General features: G+C 36.6%; 1 protein-coding gene across 1 annotated transcript; it reads left to right on the top strand.

The window, feature by feature from the left end:
• The first annotated feature begins 650 nt into the window (after positions 1-650).
• On the top strand, positions 651-20,210 carry LOC140150206 (mpv17-like protein). The gene is made up of 5 exons (XM_072172215.1): positions 651-890; positions 4,485-4,925; positions 9,631-9,731; positions 17,172-17,270; positions 18,358-20,210. The coding sequence occupies exons 2-5, from the start codon at positions 4,589-4,591 to the stop codon at positions 18,415-18,417; spliced, it is 597 nt and encodes a 198-aa protein (XP_072028316.1). The 5' UTR covers positions 651-890; positions 4,485-4,588; the 3' UTR covers positions 18,418-20,210.
• The last annotated feature ends 201 nt before the right edge of the window (positions 20,211-20,411 follow it).

Below are 20,411 nucleotides of genomic sequence, written 5' to 3' on the forward strand. Positions count from 1 at the left end.
CTGTATGGACAATACATTATATCGATTTTGACACGTGCTTGTGTCTCAGTACATTTCCATGGTCAGTAAAATACTATAGAGGAAAACCTACCATTTTCTTGTATACACGTTCGATGTTTTTATCAATTACATAAAAAGTCCATTTTAGACCCCAAATGTTTTTCAGGAAATAAAAGATTAGATTACCATAAAAACGAAACAGTAATCTTTTGCCGGGTCTAATGTAATATTCACATAGGATTTTCAACGTTTTTCTATCCTTATTCTTGCTCAATTAAAAAAATATTTTGGCGTATATAAAATTGAAATAAAATTCTCTGCTTCTTAAACGACATCAAATGTGCCACAATTGGGTATCACGAATCGTTATATATGATGTGCAGTTAATATTCATATTTTCTTTTATACAGAGGATGCTTCAGTTTTGACAGGAAAAATATTTTCTTGAAAACCCTCTCACTCGGTTATTTTAAAAAGGTAACCACGCTTCCCTAGAATGTGCAATAAATTAGCATTAAAATTTTTCTTATTCTAACAGCAAGCGTTTCTAGAATGTTTTATGGCGAAATGTGGTGTATCTGCTGTTATAGCTCCGTGCAACAAGTCCGTTGACTTCCGGGATACAATTTGTAAACCAGGCCTGTTGTAAACAGAGATGCAGTGCACAGCAGGAACATAGAAAACGGCGGCACGGAGGGGTGAACAGTGCAGTGCATGTATGCAAACTGGATGTTATGATCAGCTGATAGATATCATTGTATTGCAAGCCTGATTTGAACAGCAGCAGTCTGGTACTGGTTTTCTCCAGTTTATCATTGCTACTGCTAGGCAGTATTGTGCGATCCTTGGTTCAGTATTGAACTTCACCACTAGTCTTCAACTTTTAAATGGTAAGTGTTTCTGAGTTTACCAAAAACTTTGCACTTGTCCTGCAAACAAGACTTCAGTCTAAAACACGACATTATCATGGTAACATGCATTGAGCACGTAGCTAGTATAGGGTCTATGATGACTATGTTGTGAGTGCACTATTCAGTCAATAATTATCATCAAGGTCAAGGTCTGACTACATTGTGTGGCACTTGCTGCATAGCATCAGAGTACACTATTGGAAATGGTGTTCTGATTGGCAAATTCAATCCTCTGACAATCTTATAATGGGTGCACCATTAGATTTCCAGGGGGTGGCATGGGAGTTTCTTGAAAAAAACAACTTTGCCCATTAGTGAGCAAAAAAAATTTGCCCACTAGTGAGATGAAATTTTTTTTTTTGCCTACCTGATCAGTAAAAAAAAATGTCATAAAAGAGGATGCTGCCGGGGGGCACTTACATTACGTGATGGACACCATGCTCATGTATGGACTCTCGAAACGCACCCTAAACGAGTATTACTCAGCGCGTGTAAAACATACCCTAAACAAGTATTTTGCCATTTTTTTTAACACTAAGAAAGTACCGGTACAAATTCATGTTCAGGTTCTTGTCAATTCAATCTTTCTACTGTGTGGCGCATAGGCGCGACCTTTGTCTCACAAACGTCTATTAATTTGGGTTAATCACAACCTTCCATGATATACCAGGTTCAACAGCAACTTAACCGAAGGACGACCTTGCTACCATTTACCATATCCATTCAGACTGTAGCATTATTCACACGAGTAGGTGGTTGGTATTACAAAGAGTGGAACAATATAATAGTTTTTATGCGCTGAAACGTAAAGTATATGTTTTCTGTAGTTCATCCAAAGACAAATATAAGTAACAGTAATCACTATTTGTTAAAATATACAAAAAAGCAGCATATATAATCATGCCACGTAGTAAATATTTTATAAAATCATACCCGCTGAAAACTGGAATCAACCAAAATATCCTATGTGGAGAACGGCGTTCAATAACCTTAAGTTTACGTGACCTGACAAGCAGAGAAATTTTGACCTGAAAACTTGCTGAAATATCTTACCGTTATCAAATTGAAACTGATGGGCGGAGCTTATAGTTTACTTATTGAAGTAAACTAGGGTAAATTTAGTTAATATAAACTGTTAACTAGGTTCAGACACCTCTGCATATTTGATGCGACACTGCAATCCTTTTCCAGGGCAGTTTTTCTGCAGAGAGCTGCTGGTGCACTGCGAGACTAGCTCAGTCCTATGCAAGGTCGCATGTTTTGTGGTATGGGTGATTTTGTAGTATTTTTAGTACAAAAAAAATCGGTCGGTGTGTATAACAGCCATCAAAATTCACGAAAAAAATACACGAAGTGTACAAATATATATGAAATCCATATACACCTCTGCATAAATTGTGACTATTACAATTTTCCCGATTTTAACACTAAACCGCAGACGGCTGTTGCTGGTCCTATAGCGTAGCATGCAGGGGTTTGTAGAGGTCATCTGGTTTAATACGGAGTGGAATAGGAAAAATGGACCGATAGTTTGTATTGGTTTAATATTATAAGTAGTTTGATGTTTCTTAATGTTTTACCCTACGATTTGTTCTGATAGAAGCTATCAGCCTATTTAACCCTTTTTTATTTTGCCATTAAACTTTGGCACCCTAAAAAGGCCTAAGCAAGATTTTGCTTGGGAAAGTATACCCTTTTTCCTGATTTTTCGCGTTTTTGACACCCTAAACAGGTACAGCGCTGTACTTGCCCAATGCTGAAAAACAACCGTTTTTTACTTGTTTTTTTAAACTAGCATGGTGTCCACCTTGAAATACAAGTGCCCCCGGATGCTGGGATCACGAAATCCTCCTTTAAAAGTGAAGGATAAGTCATTCAAATTGTCATTTGGTATTTTTGAAATGAAATATTGGGAGGGGAGCATGTGCCTGGGAGCACCAACTGACCAAGCCTGGTTGAGGGGGCACTGTCTGTAGGGGATTGGGAGGTGGAGATGTGCCTGGGAGCACCAAGTCTGGTTGAGGGGGCACTGTCTGTAGGGGCTAGGGGGGGCATGTGCCTGGGAGCACCAAGCCTGGTTGAGGGGGTTTATCTGTAGGGGCTTGGGAGGGGGACATGTGCCTGGGAGCACCAAGCCTGGTTGATGGGTATCTGTAGGGGCTTGAGAGGGGACATATGCCTGGGAGCACCAAGTCTTGTTGAGGGGGCACTCTCTGTAGGGGCTTGGGAGGGTGACATGTGCCTGGGAGCACCAAGCCTGGTTGAGGGGTACTGTCTGTAGGGGCTTGGGAGGCGGACATGTGCCTGGTAGCACTCTCTTAAATTGGCCGATTGAAATATCTTTTAACGATTGATGATAGGAATCAATCTAAATAGATTGAAAAATAGATTGAAATGTTTTTTGTTTTCACTCTAACCCCTTTTTATAGACTGATGTCACTAAAATCAAGTGTTATTCCTAATGTACTGCCAAATGACATGTGTTGCATTATATTTGGAATGAGATTTCAAACTGTTTTAGAGTGAGCATTTTCAACTGGAAAGTATGTGTCCCTAATTTGGGACGGCAAAAGTTTGAAAAACAATGAAAATCAATCCTTTCTATTGAAAATTCAATCGAAAAAGATTTGCCACTAACTTTTAATTGCTAAAAGATTGAGAATCAACTCCTGTTGAAAAATTCAAATTACCCGACTGAATATACAGTCGAAAACGATTTGTCCCTAATTCGGGATGGCGAGATTGAAAATTCAATCTTTTGATTGAATATTCAATTGGCCAATTAAGAGCGCACCAAGCCTTGTTGAGGGGGCACTGTCTGCAAGCCTTGAAATAAGCAGGCGCGGGGAGCAAATTTGCTCTCGTAAAGCCACCAATTGCTCCTGGTCCTTGTAAAATTCACATGAACCAGGAGCAATTTTCTAAAATAAATTGCTCCTGGTTAAAGTTTTGCACTTAAATGCAGTCGTGCTGGTATGCTGTATTGTAATATGCAGAAAAGAATTTAATATTTGAAAATTGCTCCTGTGTCTTCAGAAATTGCTCCTGGTTCTTGTAAAATCCCAGTGAACCAGGAGCAATGTTCGAAACAAATTGCTCCTGGTTCCAGACTGCTTATTTCAAGGCTTGACTGTCTGTACAAATGTAGGGGCTTGGGAGGGGGCATGTGCCCAGGAGCACTCAAATCTTGTTGTGGGGGCACTATCTGTAGGGCCTTGGGAGGTAGACATGTGCCTGGGAGCACCAAGGCTGCTTGAGGGGGCACTATCTGAGTGTCTGTAGGGGACTTGGGCATATGCCTGGGAGCACCAAGCCTGGTTAAGGGGGCACTGTCTGTAGGGGCTTGGGAGGGGGACATATAACGGGGAGCACCAAGCCAGGTTGAATGGGCAGTCTGTTTTATTGTACTATCAGTGGGATATTTTTCCAAATTTTGACATTAATTTTGATTGAGGGGCACATTGTGTATGTCACACTGCATGTGGGATTTCTTGTAAATGTCCTGGTAGCTAGACTTGTTTAAAGTTTGTTGTGGTTCTGATAAATAACAGTACATAACCTCTTGATTTACAGTGATTGTGTCTTCTGGATGTTGAAATAAGCATCAAGCTAGCACAAAGTAGCAGCATATGAAACTATCATCAGTGAAGTAAACCAACCATCATACGCTATCCACCATGGCTGCTCCTAAACCATCTATGCTACGTCAAATATGGGATGCTGGTCGAAGATTTGCCACCAAACACCCAGTAATAACAAATGGAATCACTTACGGGACCATTTATACATGTGCCGAGTTAACCCAACAGACTATCATTGGAGTAGATAAATATGACTTTGCCAGAGCCAGTCACTTCACTATTGTTGGTACCGGGTTTTTTGGACCTATTGGTTACTACTGGTATAAATGGTTGGATGGTTTCCTGCCCGGTGTGGCAAAAGGGGTCTTAGTCAGGAAAGTGTTGATAGACCAATTGGTTTGCTCCGCTGGATTTATTGCCATATTTTTTGTAGGTAAGTTCAAAATTTGTTTAAATTGTAAGAACCTCATTACTATTGCCAAGGTGAGGGAGGGTAAGAGCCTCATCATTGCTATTGCCAAGGTGAGGGAGGGGGAAATGGAGCTGTTTATTGCTATTGCCAAGGTGAGGGAGGGGAAGTGGAGCTGTTTATTGCTATTGCCAAGGTGAGGGAGGGGGAAATGGAGCTGTTTATTGCTATTGCCAAGGTGAGGGAGGGGGAAATGGAGCTGTTTATTGCTATTGCCAAGGTGAGGGAGGGGGCAGTGGAGCTGTTTATTGCTATTGCCAAGGTGAGGGGGGGGGCAATGGAGCTGTTTATTGCTATTGCCAAGGTGAGGGAGGGGGAAATGGAGCTGTTTATTGCTATTGCCAAGATGAGGGAGGGGAAATGGAGCTGTTTATTGCTATTGCCAAGGGGGGGGGGGGAAGTGGAGCTGTTTATTGCTATTGCCAAGGTGAGGGAGGGGGAAATGGAGCTGTTTATTGCTATTACCAAGGTGGGAGGGGAAATGGAGCTGTTTATTGCTATTGCCAAGGTGAGGGAGGGGGAAATGGAGCTGTTTATTGCTATTACCAAGATGAGGGAGGGGGAAATGGAGCTGTTTATTGCTATTGCCAAGGTGAGGGAGGGGGAAATGGAGCTGTTTATTGCTATTACCAAGGTGAGGGAGGGGGAAATGGAGCTGTTTATTTCTATTGCCAAGGTGAGGGAGGGGAAATGGAGCTGTTTATTGCTATTGCCAAGATGAGGGAGGGGAAATGGAGCTGTTTATTGCTATTGCCAAGGTGAGGGAGGGGGAAATGGAGCTGTTTATTGCTATTACCAAGGTGAGGGAGGTCAGTGGAGCTGTTTATTGCTATTGCCAAGGTGAGGGAGGGGGAAATGGAGCTGTTTATTGCTATTGCCAAGATGAGGGAGGGGGAAATGGAGCTGTTTATTGCTATTGCCAAGGTGAGGGAGGGGGAAATGGAGCTGTTTATTGCTATTGCCAAGGTGAGGGAGGGGAAATGGAGCTGTTTATTGCTATTACCAAGGTGAGGGAGGTCAGTGGAGCTGTTTATTGCTATTGCCAAGGTGAGAGCGGGGGCAGTGGAGCTGTTTATTGCTATTGCCAAGTTGAGGGAGGGGGCAGTGGAGCTGTTTATTGCTATTACCAAGGTGAGGGAGGGGGAAATGGAGCTGTTTATTGCTATTGCCAAGGTGAGGGAGGAGGCAGTGGAGCTGTTTATTGCTATTGCCAAGATGAGGGAGGGGGCAGTGGAACTGTTTATTGCTATTGCCAAGGTGAGAGAGGGGCAGTGGAGCTGTTTATTGCTATTGCCAAGGTGAGAGAGGGGCAGTGGAGCTATTTATTGCTATTACCAAAGTGGGGGAGGGGGAAGTGGAGCTGTTGCACGATTACCAAGGTGGTGGGAGGGGGAAGTGAAGCTGTTTATTGCTATTATCAAGGTGAGGGAGGGGGCAGTGGAGTTGTCCATTGTTATTGCCTTGCCAATGTGAGGGAGGGGGCAGTGGAGCTGTTTGTTGCTATTGCCAAGGTGAGGGAGGGGCAGTGGAGCTGTTTAGGGAGGGGGAAGTGGAGTTGTCCATTGTGATTGCCATGCCAATGTGAAGGAGGGGGCAGTGGAGTTATCTGCCAAACTAAGTGATCTTTAGGAGCCAATTTAACCAATCAATCAAATTAATTGGGTGAACCAAAATTGGGTAAAATCAGCATTTATTAATTGCTGATGCACATAATATATTACTAGATTCTGCTATTCAGGCCTGGAAAATAGTACTATTTTCCATGACGGTAATTTTATATCACCGTATTTTGTTTATTTTTGGGAAACAACTTCATTTCAATGGTAACATTTCTGTGGACTGAGCTTCATAATTTCCAATTTTTTTCCCATGGCCTGCTGCAAGTTTACTAGAAATGTTCCGACTATAAAATGTGGACTTTTTTTTGGAGAACAACTACATTGTACATGTATTGTGATACAAAATGCATTCCTAAAGATGAACTTCTTCATGTGTTGATTATGATATCTCCATAATGGGCTTAATGTCAGTGCTAACTGTATTTTGAGGTAGGTGAATTGATAGATTTTACCATCCTAGTTAAGACACCCAAACCTAGATTCAATTTTGTGCAGAGCAGCTCAAAGCCACACTCAATGATAAAGTCAAATATCCTTTTCCGGCATGCAGTTTAACTAGTCAGTAAAGTGCTTCTATTCAACTGTGCTCTTTAAATAGTAAATCTACAGCCACCTGCCAGTAGAGGCTGTGTAAATAATGAAAATGTCTCATAAAATATATAATACTGGTATTTCTGATAATAATAAGCTAAAATGTTACAAATGTATTTTGTCAATCAATACATCTCAGATTTCAAACATCTTAATATTGCTCCATCTCATCTGATAAGTTGATAATAAGACAGGTATGCTAAATTCTACTTTCAAAAATTGTGCAAATAAATGTTAAAACAAAATCATCTTCCTAAGTAAGTGCAAACCCAAAGCTAGTCAGAATTTTCCCATAAAGTGTGTAGTCATAGTAATCCTACACTGTTGAAAGTAAAGCAGTAAAACTAAGCCCCTTCTCTACCCACCTGGTTGCATTACATATGCATTTATTTCCACTGAGAGTTAATCATGCTGTACTTATCTGTGCATCATTGAACCATCTGTCTAATCTTCCATCTTCTCAAGAAATCAACCTGCTTGCTTGACTAGGGTTCTTCTAAGAAAAGAATTATATAAAAAATAAAAAAGCTACCTGAATGAAAATGGTTTGGTAAATTGTATTTTGAAAAAAGTGAATGGTCTGAATTATCTTTTTCATTTTTGTTCCCAAGTAAGTTACCTGGCTGTAACAATACCGTAAAACCCCGTCTACAAGCATATAGTGTGCTTCTGATGAAAGCTACATTAATCCAGTCGCCAGTATGGAGTTTGAGCAAATAAATTACGGATCCAAGCATATACATGTACAAACAAGTATTATTTTAAGACCGATCTATTGTATTGGTATATTAACGCTTGCTTCGAATTAATTAAGCTTTTATAAAAAACACTATATATGCTTGTAGACGGGGGTTTTACGGTATTTGTTTAAAGCTAAAATAGTGTACAATTGAAAATTAATGCATGTTTTGTGTGCAATTATGACAGTAATACAGGGCCAAAATGATTCTCACTGGGAAATGTTTTTTGTCTTTGCCTTCAAACAACCGGCCCTGACAAGCCACTGAACATGTAAAGTAATTGAACACCCCCAGAAGGATTTTTTACAAAGACCATACTGCTGTTAAATTGTTAAATTGACATTCTTAGATGATCACTGTCTATGATATAGTAGTTCTGAAAATATTTAAAGTCAAAACATGTTTGCATTCTTTATGAAAACGTTAATGGCCTCTGTATACATGTGTGTAATTATGTTGCTGTCTACTGCTGATAGCACTGATGCATGATAGCACTGATGCACTGCACAGTGAGCTTGCCTAATGTGTTACCATATTTTCACATCCAAAGTTTATTTTTGGCTCAAGTATTACACTTGCAGGGCTCGGGACCAAAGAGCACAACATCATCTAATTCTAATCTATTGGTATATATATGAATATGATGAAGACTCTGCCAAGAAAAAGATTAATATGGAAGTGTGTCTCCTATACATTTTTGTAGCTTATTAAAATAAATGAGTTGGAGCAATAGGATTACATTGTATGGCATAGTAATATAAAATGAATATGCATAGTATAATATACTCCAGATATCATAACCATATATTTCAGAATTTATTTTACTATAATAAATTAAATACATCATGAGCACACCTTTCATATACTTTAAAACAAATATGCATATTCACTAAAGAAAAATATTGCAACTGATGAAAAGAATAAGCCTGCGCAATATAAAAAAACACACTAATGTGTTTAAGAGTGTAGGAGACAGATATCAATATTTCAACCCCTGGCAGCCGGCCCTGTCTCCCTAATAAAACAAGTTTCATTCACAAGGTTCCATTGATCTTTGGTTGTTCCTACTGTTTATGTTACTTTATTTTCTCTCTAAATGGCTATGCTACAAAAGACAGTTTGATAGAGCTTTTATTTTCATACATATGTGTATTATGACACAATAAAGGGAAATGAGTCTCTATGTCAAAAATATTCAATTTCAAGTTTTCAGTTACTAGCCCTTTAAAGATCACATGATTTGATGCAAACCCCACAAAAATTGAACTTTTGATATCAAGTATTCAAGTTACAGACAATTTATCAGGTGTTAAAAAAAAAGCAAAGAAATTTGAGCCCCTTTTTTTTGCTACTAACTCAAAATCAGTTTGAGTGCATTTAGACTCATTCCCCTTGATTGGGTCCCATATTACAATTTGTAGCTAAGTTCATATGTTTAGTATCCCCTTTCAAAGTATACTACAAAAGCATGTACAATTTTAAATTCATGGATTTTTTCATTATTAAAATTTGTATCAAGTTATTTGATTTTATTTCAGGATCATTTTACAAATTCAATGCGGCAAACAGTGTACGGTATGCATAATTTAATGGATGCTTCTGATCTTTATTTTTCAGGTGTGATGCTATGCATACAATATGGTCGCTATGCAGGCATTAAATTAAATGATATGATATAATATTTTATCAGAATTTATACATTTTTGTTTGTTTTCTCAGTCATGAATTTACTGGAAGGCAAGAAAGATGTGACATCTGAGTTGAAAGAGAAATTTGCACCAACGTTTGCTGCAAGTTGCTGCTTCTGGCCGGGTGCTCAGGTAAATACTGATTAATAAACTATTGGGTAAGTGGTTTTACCGAATTATAAAACAACCCATTTCTATTTTGAGTTGAGTCCGCCTTCTACTGATGAGTTATAAAATAGCCTTTTCTTTTTTTGTTCATTATTATAGTACTGCATATAATGCTATCTATTTCAGTCTTTTACTATAAATTTGTTTTTTCTCCTTGTAACACTTTTTATCTTTGGACAGCCATAGTGTTACTGTCTATGATTTATTATTAAACAACTTACAAAATATAAATGATGGCTGATTTTATGATATATACAATTTTTTAACATCAGAAAAGACAGAACAAAACGAACACAGACAACAATGAAACAGACAAAAGGACAAGTTTCCCATGTTATTTTCATAAGGTGTGCACAGAACACTTGATATATATATTGTAAATATATCAAATTTAACTTGAGTTTATATTGGATTTTTTTTTTTGTTTTGTTATTTTTTTTTTTTTTTTTATTGTGATGGGCCTACATAATTTTTAAAATTCATTCACGGTTGAGTCAAAGTCTTCTACATAATAACTTAGAAATACTGCTTGCTACTGGACATTTTGAGCAGATGCAATTATACCTTTTTCACCATGAAAGGTTGCAGCCCAGTGGCCAGCATCAATTATGTAAGGGATATTCAAAAGGATTGGCAACAGATGGCAAATTTTAGTCATATAAGTGAGAGAATTTGATTTTAAATTATTTGTTGTTAATTTAGCTCTGAGATATAAACTGTTATTTGAAGTTATAAAAATGAAATGGTCCATTCCATATGAGTGTCAGTGGTTCTGTTGGATGTTCTATCTACAGAAACCTCAAACAGTGCTGCAGTAACCTGAATAATGTTGTTCTACATTAGTACACTTATATACAATGGCATACACTGTTTACCTTTCTGTAAAATTTTCTTTACAAGAAACTTGGCATCATACAATCCATGTTGGCCTCTTTTACAGACTCAGCATAACAAATAAGTGGTCCCAAGTCTTCATGTTACTTAGGTCAAGTACCTTTTTTACCTGTTCAAACCTGTCATAGAGTATTACAACACTCCTCGCAGGCGGCTACTGTTGTAGTTTCAATAAAAAGCGTGTTGTCTGTCTTATTTGGCACGTTTACTGGTGACAGTGGTTTGCCTGATGCGACAGATCCAATAACCACAGACTGATTTGTGTCAAGTGATATTCTGTCACGGGAATATGAAGTCAATGGCTCCTCTGTAATTTTATGTGCAATATAAGGACTTTAAAAAAAGCAGGAGCAAAATCACCCACAGTATTAATTGAAAGCAAACTCTTGTAAGATGCTCACCTATGCCTTCATGGCATCCTCCCTAATCATCATCAGGAGTGCCTTTGCAACCTGTTGCAATTTTCAAAACCAACTTGTTTCACATACATAAAAATTGCACCTCATTGTGTGTGAGGTGTGATTTTTTATGTATGTAAAACACACAAATTTCCACTTTTTGCAGCAATTTTGTGCAAAATTGGTAGTTTGCCCCCCCCCCCTAAAATTCACTTTGCCCCCCTGAAAAAATCCTGGTGCCGCCACTGACCCCTCTCCCACATAGAAAGGCTATCTATATTATCAACATGGTCCAAACAAGCTATAAACCATCACAAATGCAATGTTCACTGCCAGTACAGTTGCAGCGGAAGCATTACAATTTAGGGGAGGACAAGCATATTTTGGTCAACTGCAATATTTGTGCACAAAGGATTGATGTAAAAGAGTTTTAATTTCAGACTTTTTTTAGTCCAAAATGAGGTGAATTAAAATTGCTATTTGGTTAGCCATGGCCAGTGTGCGTGAAGCACACAGAAGTTTGCAATTTTACCCTAGTTTGGCTCAAAACAGTGTTTTTTGAGCTAAGAAGGAAGATGCATGAGGCAGTTCTTGCTTCATTTTTTCTTCTCTTAGGATTTTTAAGAGGGATGTCCTCCCCCATGGAAAAATATTTCTAGGGACATGTGTTCACAGAAACAACCATGCAGCCATTTTGATTTTTTTTCCCAGTAAGTTTTAACTCTTCACTGAGTGACAAAAATGATGCTATTGAATTTGTGACACTTCACTGAGTAGAAGAAGTGATAGGTGCAGGCTTTATCAAACTTGCAATATGAGTTTGATGTTAAATAAAAAACAAAACAAATACTAGTACATGTGAAAAAAGAATTCAAATTTTTTTTATGATATCAATTTTAAATGCTATGCAGCAAGTCTTGATGTTGTTGGATATATTTTGTCCAGATAGATTGAGAACCAGAAATGCTGTTGATAATTACAATTGTGACACGATCTGGTCCATGGGGCCAAAGAAGGCATTTTTGAAATTTGAGTTACTGTAATTATTACATTATACATAGGCCTACAATAGGTTATCATTTACTGAAAACACCAAAGGTCTAGCATACTTGGTTCTAAAGTTATGAAGTTTTTTGATGCCTATTTTCTTATGTATTTCATTGGTTTTTTACTCGATATTATTACCTTTATCTCAGTTTCAAATTTGCCGCCTTTGGCCCCATGGACCAGATCGTATCACAATTATTTCACTCACATTTCAATTTCTAGATGGAAAAGTTAATTTACTTAATGGAAGATAACTCTTGCAAATTTAACAGTGATATTTTTCAAATATTGCAGAGTGACTATGTTGACAATAACTGGATAGAAATACACTTGAATTATTTGTACTGGCCCACATATTGTTGAATGTTTTACAAGCCAATTTACCTCCATAGTCATATAATGTTTAAGCAAACGCAAAGAAAACGAAGGTATGCATTGCTGCTGCTGCCCACAAGGGACATCTTATAGCTTCTCATGAACATGATTGATTTCCATAGAATAGGGAATGGTTTCCGTAGCCCCCAAGGGGTACTCATGAGATGATTGCAGGAAACAAATAACATTGCCGTCCTCATATTCAAGAAATTTAATACATTTTCCTCAAGCGATTAAACATCCACAATTGACTCGAGTAGTCTGCACTAGGTACGTTGCATCAAGTCCCGCGGGGAACTCACATGTAAAGGTGAAGGGGGGAAGGTGGTACGGGTATGTGCAACAATCAAGGGTCCCTTTTTTAGTCTCTCTAGCAGTTCTGCATTAAGACCAACATTCTGGAATTATTCTCCAGCTCTATCAACTTTACCTTGAGTAAAACTCACAAAATTCAGCTCTTTAGCTTAAATTTGGAAAAAAAATGAATTTCTTAGCTCCACAGCCTATAAAATGGCCCAATTTAGTTCACTATACCAAAACAAGAATGGGTGAAATTTCATTCAAAACAGTCTTTTGCCCAAGAATCAGCGCTCAATTCCGAAGTCAATGGCTCCACGCCACACATCCCTACCATCATTAAAGTTGAGTACCCCCTGGTATCAAATATCTGTTTTGCAGTGTAAAATTGTCAAAATTACAACAACTTCGATTGATATTTTGTGATAGCAAGATTTTCGTTCTATAAGGAAAAGAAATCCAAAACAGACTATACATTTATTTTCAAGCTTTTTGCATTCCAAGCAGCTACCATGAAAATGACATTGAGGGAATATATTCCTTTTATGTATAGTTCAGTGTATGGAAGCACTAGAATTTGGGCACAATGCTTTATGTGCACAAACATTTCCACTTATACAGTACTTTTAAACAATAGATTAACAACTAAAAGCCATAATGTACGATCTTATTATATGAAATTGATTTTCTTTTTTCGGAGCAATTTTTGAGAGCAATTTTTACATTATATTCAGATATTAAGTCCCTTATGTTAAAGAGCCAAAATAGCCAGTGGGGTTTCTTTCACTTTACCTTGTTATTTTGGCTTAAAATGGAATTAAATCTTTCCGATTACTTATATTATTTCAGCAATATGAGTAAAGAATTACAAAATTAAAATTTAATGGAAATCGTACATTATGGCTGTAACTGATTGAGCAATGCATTATATTCATAAAATACAAATCAGAGAACCTAAAGAGCCAAACATTAACCAACATATAATTTTCCACAAGTTGCCAATTTAAATGGACTATCTTGGATTCTCGGTTTTCATCATCAATATAATGGGAATGGAATTGATGTGCGCTCATGTGGTGGGTGAAACTGGATCCCTACTTTACATCTTAGCTCTTCTACTAATGGAATTTGACTTGCTAATAGCTTTCTTGATCTAATTGACTTTATTTTACGTCAAAGTCCATATCTCACTTCGTAAGTAGAAAGTATAAGAGTTCGTGAAATGAGCTGTTCTAAACAGCCCACCCGCTCCCATGTAGAAGGGTTACAGACAAATAAATAACACACATCTGACCAAACAAGCAACAAAACAAGCTGTCCAACAGTTAATGACCCATTCAGTGATCCCAGCACAAGTGCAAAGAAATGAAAATTTTTACTTAAAAGGGAAGGATAAGTCATTCAAATTGTCATTTGGTATTTTTGAAATGAAAAATTTGGCAAAATACGAAGAGAACAGCAGTATTGATGAAGTTGAACCACATTCAAATACACGTAGCTAATTTATATACTGTCAGTATATAAATAACAGATTCATGTGTAATGTCTTATTTTGTCTTAAATGCACGGCTTTCGGCTGAACCACAAGCATGTTATGTTAGCACATCTATGACAATGACAAAAGTACCAAAATATGAATTTGGATCATTTTTATGATCGTCTGGATGAGCAAATCACTGAATGGGCCTTTAAAATTGACTGCTTGGATTTTGTGGATTCCAAAATACCCAAATTTGCCATACTTAAGAAATTTTCATTAATTTTGTCCCTGCAAACTTAATTCTGAAGTTCAAAAGGCATCTTACATTTTATATGTGTTAAACATTATTATAGGAGTTGTCTTCAAAAACCCTCAACTGAGTTATATTATTTACAACAAACAATAAGAGAAGATGAAATCTACTTTTTCTCAACTTGTATTGGGAGTGATATTGTTGAGTAGAATAGCTCGTATAAAGCTTCATGCTCATAGCATAGACTGTTTCGATTAAATTACAACATAGCGTTTGGAGCGCCGTGTGCGAGTTCATGAAGTTGAATTATTATAGTGCCACAACCAGTTTTCAGTGTAGTTTATCAAGCCCATTCAAACCTTTTTATAGAAAATAAAAAACGGGAGACACCTCTAGTTGACACGAAAACAGGTTGCTAAGAGCCCTCGGCAAGGGATCATGTCAAAAAGATGCTGTATTAAATGTAAGTTGAGAAGAAAATCAAATGAATTCAAACAAATCTCATTACAATACAGTGACTTGTATAAATCAGGATGTATTACACTTCACCAAGTAATTTACTGTAGTGCTGGAATTTGGAATTCATCTGCAGTACTACAAATCGCTTGAATTATGTAGATTTCAAGAAAATTGAGACTGTCAGTATGCACAACTTTGTGTCGCACCCGATTTTGACAGAATTTGTGAATAGTCCCAAAACTGAAATGTTGCTTTTTTGTAATAAAAACATTGCAAAAAGTTTAAATTTTATCTGAAAAGACAAAATATGTTTGGGTGTATCCTTCGTGTAAGAGAATACCAAACAAATCCCAACTCTAATCCTAACCCTAATCCTACCCTAACTATAACCATAACCCTAACCCTAAATCCTAACCCTAACCCTAATTCTAATCCTATTAGTATTTCATGCTCTCTTTGGATCAGCTGTTTGGATCAGTTTTGAAAGAAAAAAAACACCAATATCAGAATATATTTGAATATGAATGAATGCATGAAGGAAGGAATGAAGGAAGGAAGGAAGGAAGGAAGGAAGGAAGGAAGGAAGGAAGGAAGGGAGGAAAGGAGGAGTGAATGAAGGAATCAATCAATCAATCAATCTTTATTGCCATGAATGGTTATTTCCAATACACATCAAAATATAAAATAATACGGAGACAATTATGGAGAAGATACTCAAAATGCCAATAAGGCCAGCATGGACCATCCCCTAACACAATTGATTAAAAAAATATTAAGACTATCACACAAGAAAAAGAAGATAAAAAGAAGAGGAAGAAGAAAAAACCCAATCTTGCTAGTTAGAGCAATAATGATATAGAACAAATATTTAGGAACAATTGTCTATAACAATATTCTCTCTCCCATATTTTATAAATACATTGATTGCTTCCTAGCAAATAAGAAATGAATTACCCAGTTTCCATCATCGCCAGGGGAGGAATTGTAGAGGAACAAATGTATTCACCAGAAAATATTTTGTAGATACAATAATTAGAGCAAAAATGAGTTTCTGTAAACCTTATTCATTATTAAAACATGAATTATATTTCATTTACCCTTGTGTAAACACAATGATTGTTTTCTGGCATATATGAAATTATTTGAGTGCCTGGCCCAGTATTTTACTTTCATTCACCGGAGGCAATGATGAGATGACGATAATGGGGAATTATAATTCAATCTACTTCTTTACTTGGAGATTACATCTGAAATCACATTGTCAATAATTAATAACTCACTTTGGTAGGATATTTATAGCTCTGTTATAAACCTGACTCTGCTTGTAAATATTTAATGAACATTATATAACCAACATGAAGCCTTCATTGAATTATGCATGTGTCTAAAGGTGGAAGGAAGTTCTAGACTTCCAAATTCACAGCAATAATCCTTTGTTTGATACCATAATTTCTGGCAATTCATTTTTGTGCATGAGATAGTCCCCTTCTTGTTTGTTGTACAATAATACCATTGGGCGGACTTTGGGGTACCTCAGAAGCAAGCTTGTCGGAACCGCTATGGCAGGTACGACAATTACACTTTTCAGCCTAAAAAACATACCAAAAGCAAAACAAAAACAGACAACCCTCATTTACATTTAACCATGAGTGTGCTTGCTACTCATCATAAGAACTGGCATTTTTTGCAGGATCCACTATATCATCCTTAGCAAATCCGTCAAATTTAGAATCTAATGAATTAGAATTTCACCAAAAATCTGTTTGTGATAAGCATCCCTGTCAACTCAAAACAAACATGTGGCAGTACTGCTTTTGAAATAGATCCGACGAGCCTGCTCAGAAGTATATACTAACTGCATTGCTACCAGTAGGCCATTCATGCACGGTGGAGCAGTGGTTCTTTTGATATAACCTGTTTGGTAACCAGTAAGTGACTACTTGGCCCGATACTTAGCTGATGATTTTTTGACTACCACATAGGTACACATAGTACATGTTGTAGTATTCCAGAGAGTACAGGCTAGGTATGGTACCCAGAGGGTGTACATACATTTGATTTCCCAGGTTCTCCAGGGAGGAGAAATTTGGCTGTGTAAAGAAAATTTCAGAATTGTCAATTTGATCTGTTGATAGAGTTGATGGAATTGTTGAAATTTAAATTGTCTACTTATGGTTTTGTTTTTCTTTAATTTTTTGCAGGTGTTGAATTTCTATTTCCTGCCAACTCAATACAGGGTTTTGTATATAGCATCATTAGGTTTCATTTGGAGCAATTTCCTTTGCTATATGAAGAGAATGGTAAGTTGATAAAGGGTCATAACAATATGTTTAACAGGATATGTCCAAGTGTATTGTTTTAACAGGATATACTCAAATGCATTGTTTCTCATGAAGCAATGCATTGTTTTTTGTGAAGCAATGCATTGTTTCTTGTGAAGCAAGATTGTTTCTCTTGAATATACAAGAATATAACAAATATGTTGATGATAAACAAGGATGATGATGAGGACTATGATGATGACACTGATGCCAATATGGATGATGATGTGGAGGAGGAGGAGGATGATAACGATGATAATGATGATGACAACGAGAAAAAACTATTCTATGGCACTATATCACTTTTATCAGGAGACACTATTTACAGTCCTTACCAAAATGGCCATTTTACCTCTAGATGTAATTTATCAACAAGCCGGAAAGTATATTATACAATGTACACTTACTTAGTAGTTTGCAGTGCAGTGAGAACTTCAGCATACATTAGCGCTTCATATGTGGCACTGATGGTTCCCAATCATTTTAAATCAAATATTGAACTGGGTGGTTGACTTCTTGTGAACCAGGGAAATGTGGAGTGTAGATTCAGATCTAATTTGGGCATAAAGCAGTAATGTACTGCATAGGGCACATTTTCATGATACATTAATGTTCACACTTATGGCAATCTTATAAGCCAGTGTGAAATTTAAAATGTGTGAATCTGTTTCATAAAAGTCTATTATAATATAGGAATAATTTATAAACAAGCAAAATTTCTTTAATCTTCGCTGCGCAAACATTTGATTGCAGGACTATTGTCAAAATACAAGATCATTTTACAAAATAATTTAAAAGATTTATGGGAGAAAAAGACTTCATGTAGCCATACATGTAATATTGTCATGGGAATTATGCATGTGTACCAAAATATTATACATCAAGACTTTTTGTATAAGAGGAGGTTTGAGTTAACACTCAAGATGTTATTATTAAAGGTTGTCTGACCATGGCAAAAGGAAGTTTCTTATATAAATTGTCAGACATAGTGCTTTGTAATTAATGGAAATTTAAATTTAAATGAAAAAATATAAATCATTTCTTTTTTCTTCTTTTTCTTATACAGGGAGAAGATAGTCACTTGACACACGCCAAACAGTTAAAGGAGGTGGAGAGTTTGAGGTGAATTAGGTTTGTGGTTCTCCATGACTCAAAGGAATTACTAAATATTTATGATAATAGATCGCCATTTTGAATTTTCAACAATAATGCACTCCTTGTGCAATCAAGTTAAGTTGGGCACCCAGGGTTAGACACCACACAATTTTGATACAGTTCTATTCTGTATGTCCGTATGATGTTTTCATAAATCAAAGAGATTAATTTCAACATAATTACAAAGTCTTTGAAAAATAATGAAATAAAATATGAAAGCAAGCAAGCAATCATGTTGAAGAAAATTGGACAAAAGTATAATGCAATAGTGGAAATGGAGAGATATGTTACATATCGGTTTATGTAACTTTTTTCATTGATTTGCACATTTTTGGCCTTACTAAAAGGATTCCATTCTATTAGCGGTTCATCTCCTGCTGAATAATTGCAACAACCATATTTACTTACACAGGGAGAAAACCATTATTTTTAGGACTTCTTTGGAATAACATGCACATTTATTCAGCAACAAACATACCGGCAAACATACTAATTACAGGGAAGATTTTAAAAAGCAAATTTTGTGCTGGTCTGCTAGGGGTCATCATAACAAGGTATGGCTCCTTACAGAAATGATACAAGTATATAATACAAAGCAAGTTTGCCGGTGGCAGACTTGTCACTTGGAGAAATGTGTTATTCTAAGAAAGTCTAAAAAGTCAATGTTTTTCTTGCTGAATAAGAAGAATTGGTTATGTTTTAATGAAAAGGCTATTAAAAATGTAAGGTTGGCTGGTTATGATAAAACATTTAAACTATAGGACAAACATTTATTTATAACAATCGGCTGAAGCCATGCAAAGCCAAATATTGCTCAGAGGTCGCTAAATTAAAGGGATGCCAACCAAATATGACGGGACAGGGATATGGGAAGCAGTCCGATTTTAGATGCAGGAGGAAAATCGGAGCACCCGGGGGAAAAACCAGTGAGGACGAGTCATGGATCGGCAACCAAACTCACATGTAGCAACACAGGGAATTGAACCTGGATCGCACTGGTGAGAAGCGAGTGAGAAGACCACCCTGTCCTCTCAAATGCAAAAATTGAATTAAGAAACCAATGATCATGGGTGATGGGATGTTGAATAAGTATTGTTGGACCAAAATGTAATTCAATCTTTAATGGAACTAAACATTTATATCATTCTCTAATCATGAAATGTTTAATATCTAATTTGTTTGTACCTGCGAACAATAATATACAGTGTATTGTTGTATTGTATGTTAAACTTGTGTACCTGTTTTTGATAACAAACTAATGATGAATCTAAATTACTAGTGTAATTTAACTTGAGTCTCAGGGTGCATGTGAGATTTTTGTACATGAATTCTTTTCCACTTTGGTAATGAAAATCTGGTACCTCTACTCCACTGCTATCATCATTTGAAATAATTAAAATTCTTAAACATTTTATAGTACTTTATTAATTTCTCCAAGCAGTTACATCAACATTGAGTCAACTTGTGTGCACAAGATTTTTCGGTGGGATCACCAAAAAATGCACATAATTGTCTCAAGGAAGCATTGTTGGGAGAATGCAGGAATCTTGTGAGGGCTTACAACCAGAACTGACAATATTGTAAGGTTAAAAAATCCTAAGGAAATTCTAATTGTAATTCTGAGGAAAAGGATCCTGGTTGTGGGATATATGGTTCACCAAATATGTGAGAACAAATTTTGGAATATTCTTTGTACATGTAGTGTAAAATTGTATTGGTAATGCAAACATTTTGCAAAATATAAATATTTGTAATTTTCCACAATTTTTGTTTGTGTGTGGTGGGGTCAGTGTGCATATGAAATTTCACACAACTTTCCGTACTAGTAAAATAAAATTATGGATTTACTTACATTAAAATAATTGTGGTACATGTACAGATCTCCAGACATATATTTTTTTGGAGACACACTTCATACATAACTTGTTTACGTTAGATACAGCATATGACAAAGATACCTCATAT

The sequence above is a fragment of the Amphiura filiformis genome, chromosome 1 (genome assembly GCF_039555335.1).
Source record: "Amphiura filiformis chromosome 1, Afil_fr2py, whole genome shotgun sequence".
NCBI classification, from domain to species: Eukaryota; Metazoa; Echinodermata; class Ophiuroidea; order Amphilepidida; family Amphiuridae; genus Amphiura; species Amphiura filiformis.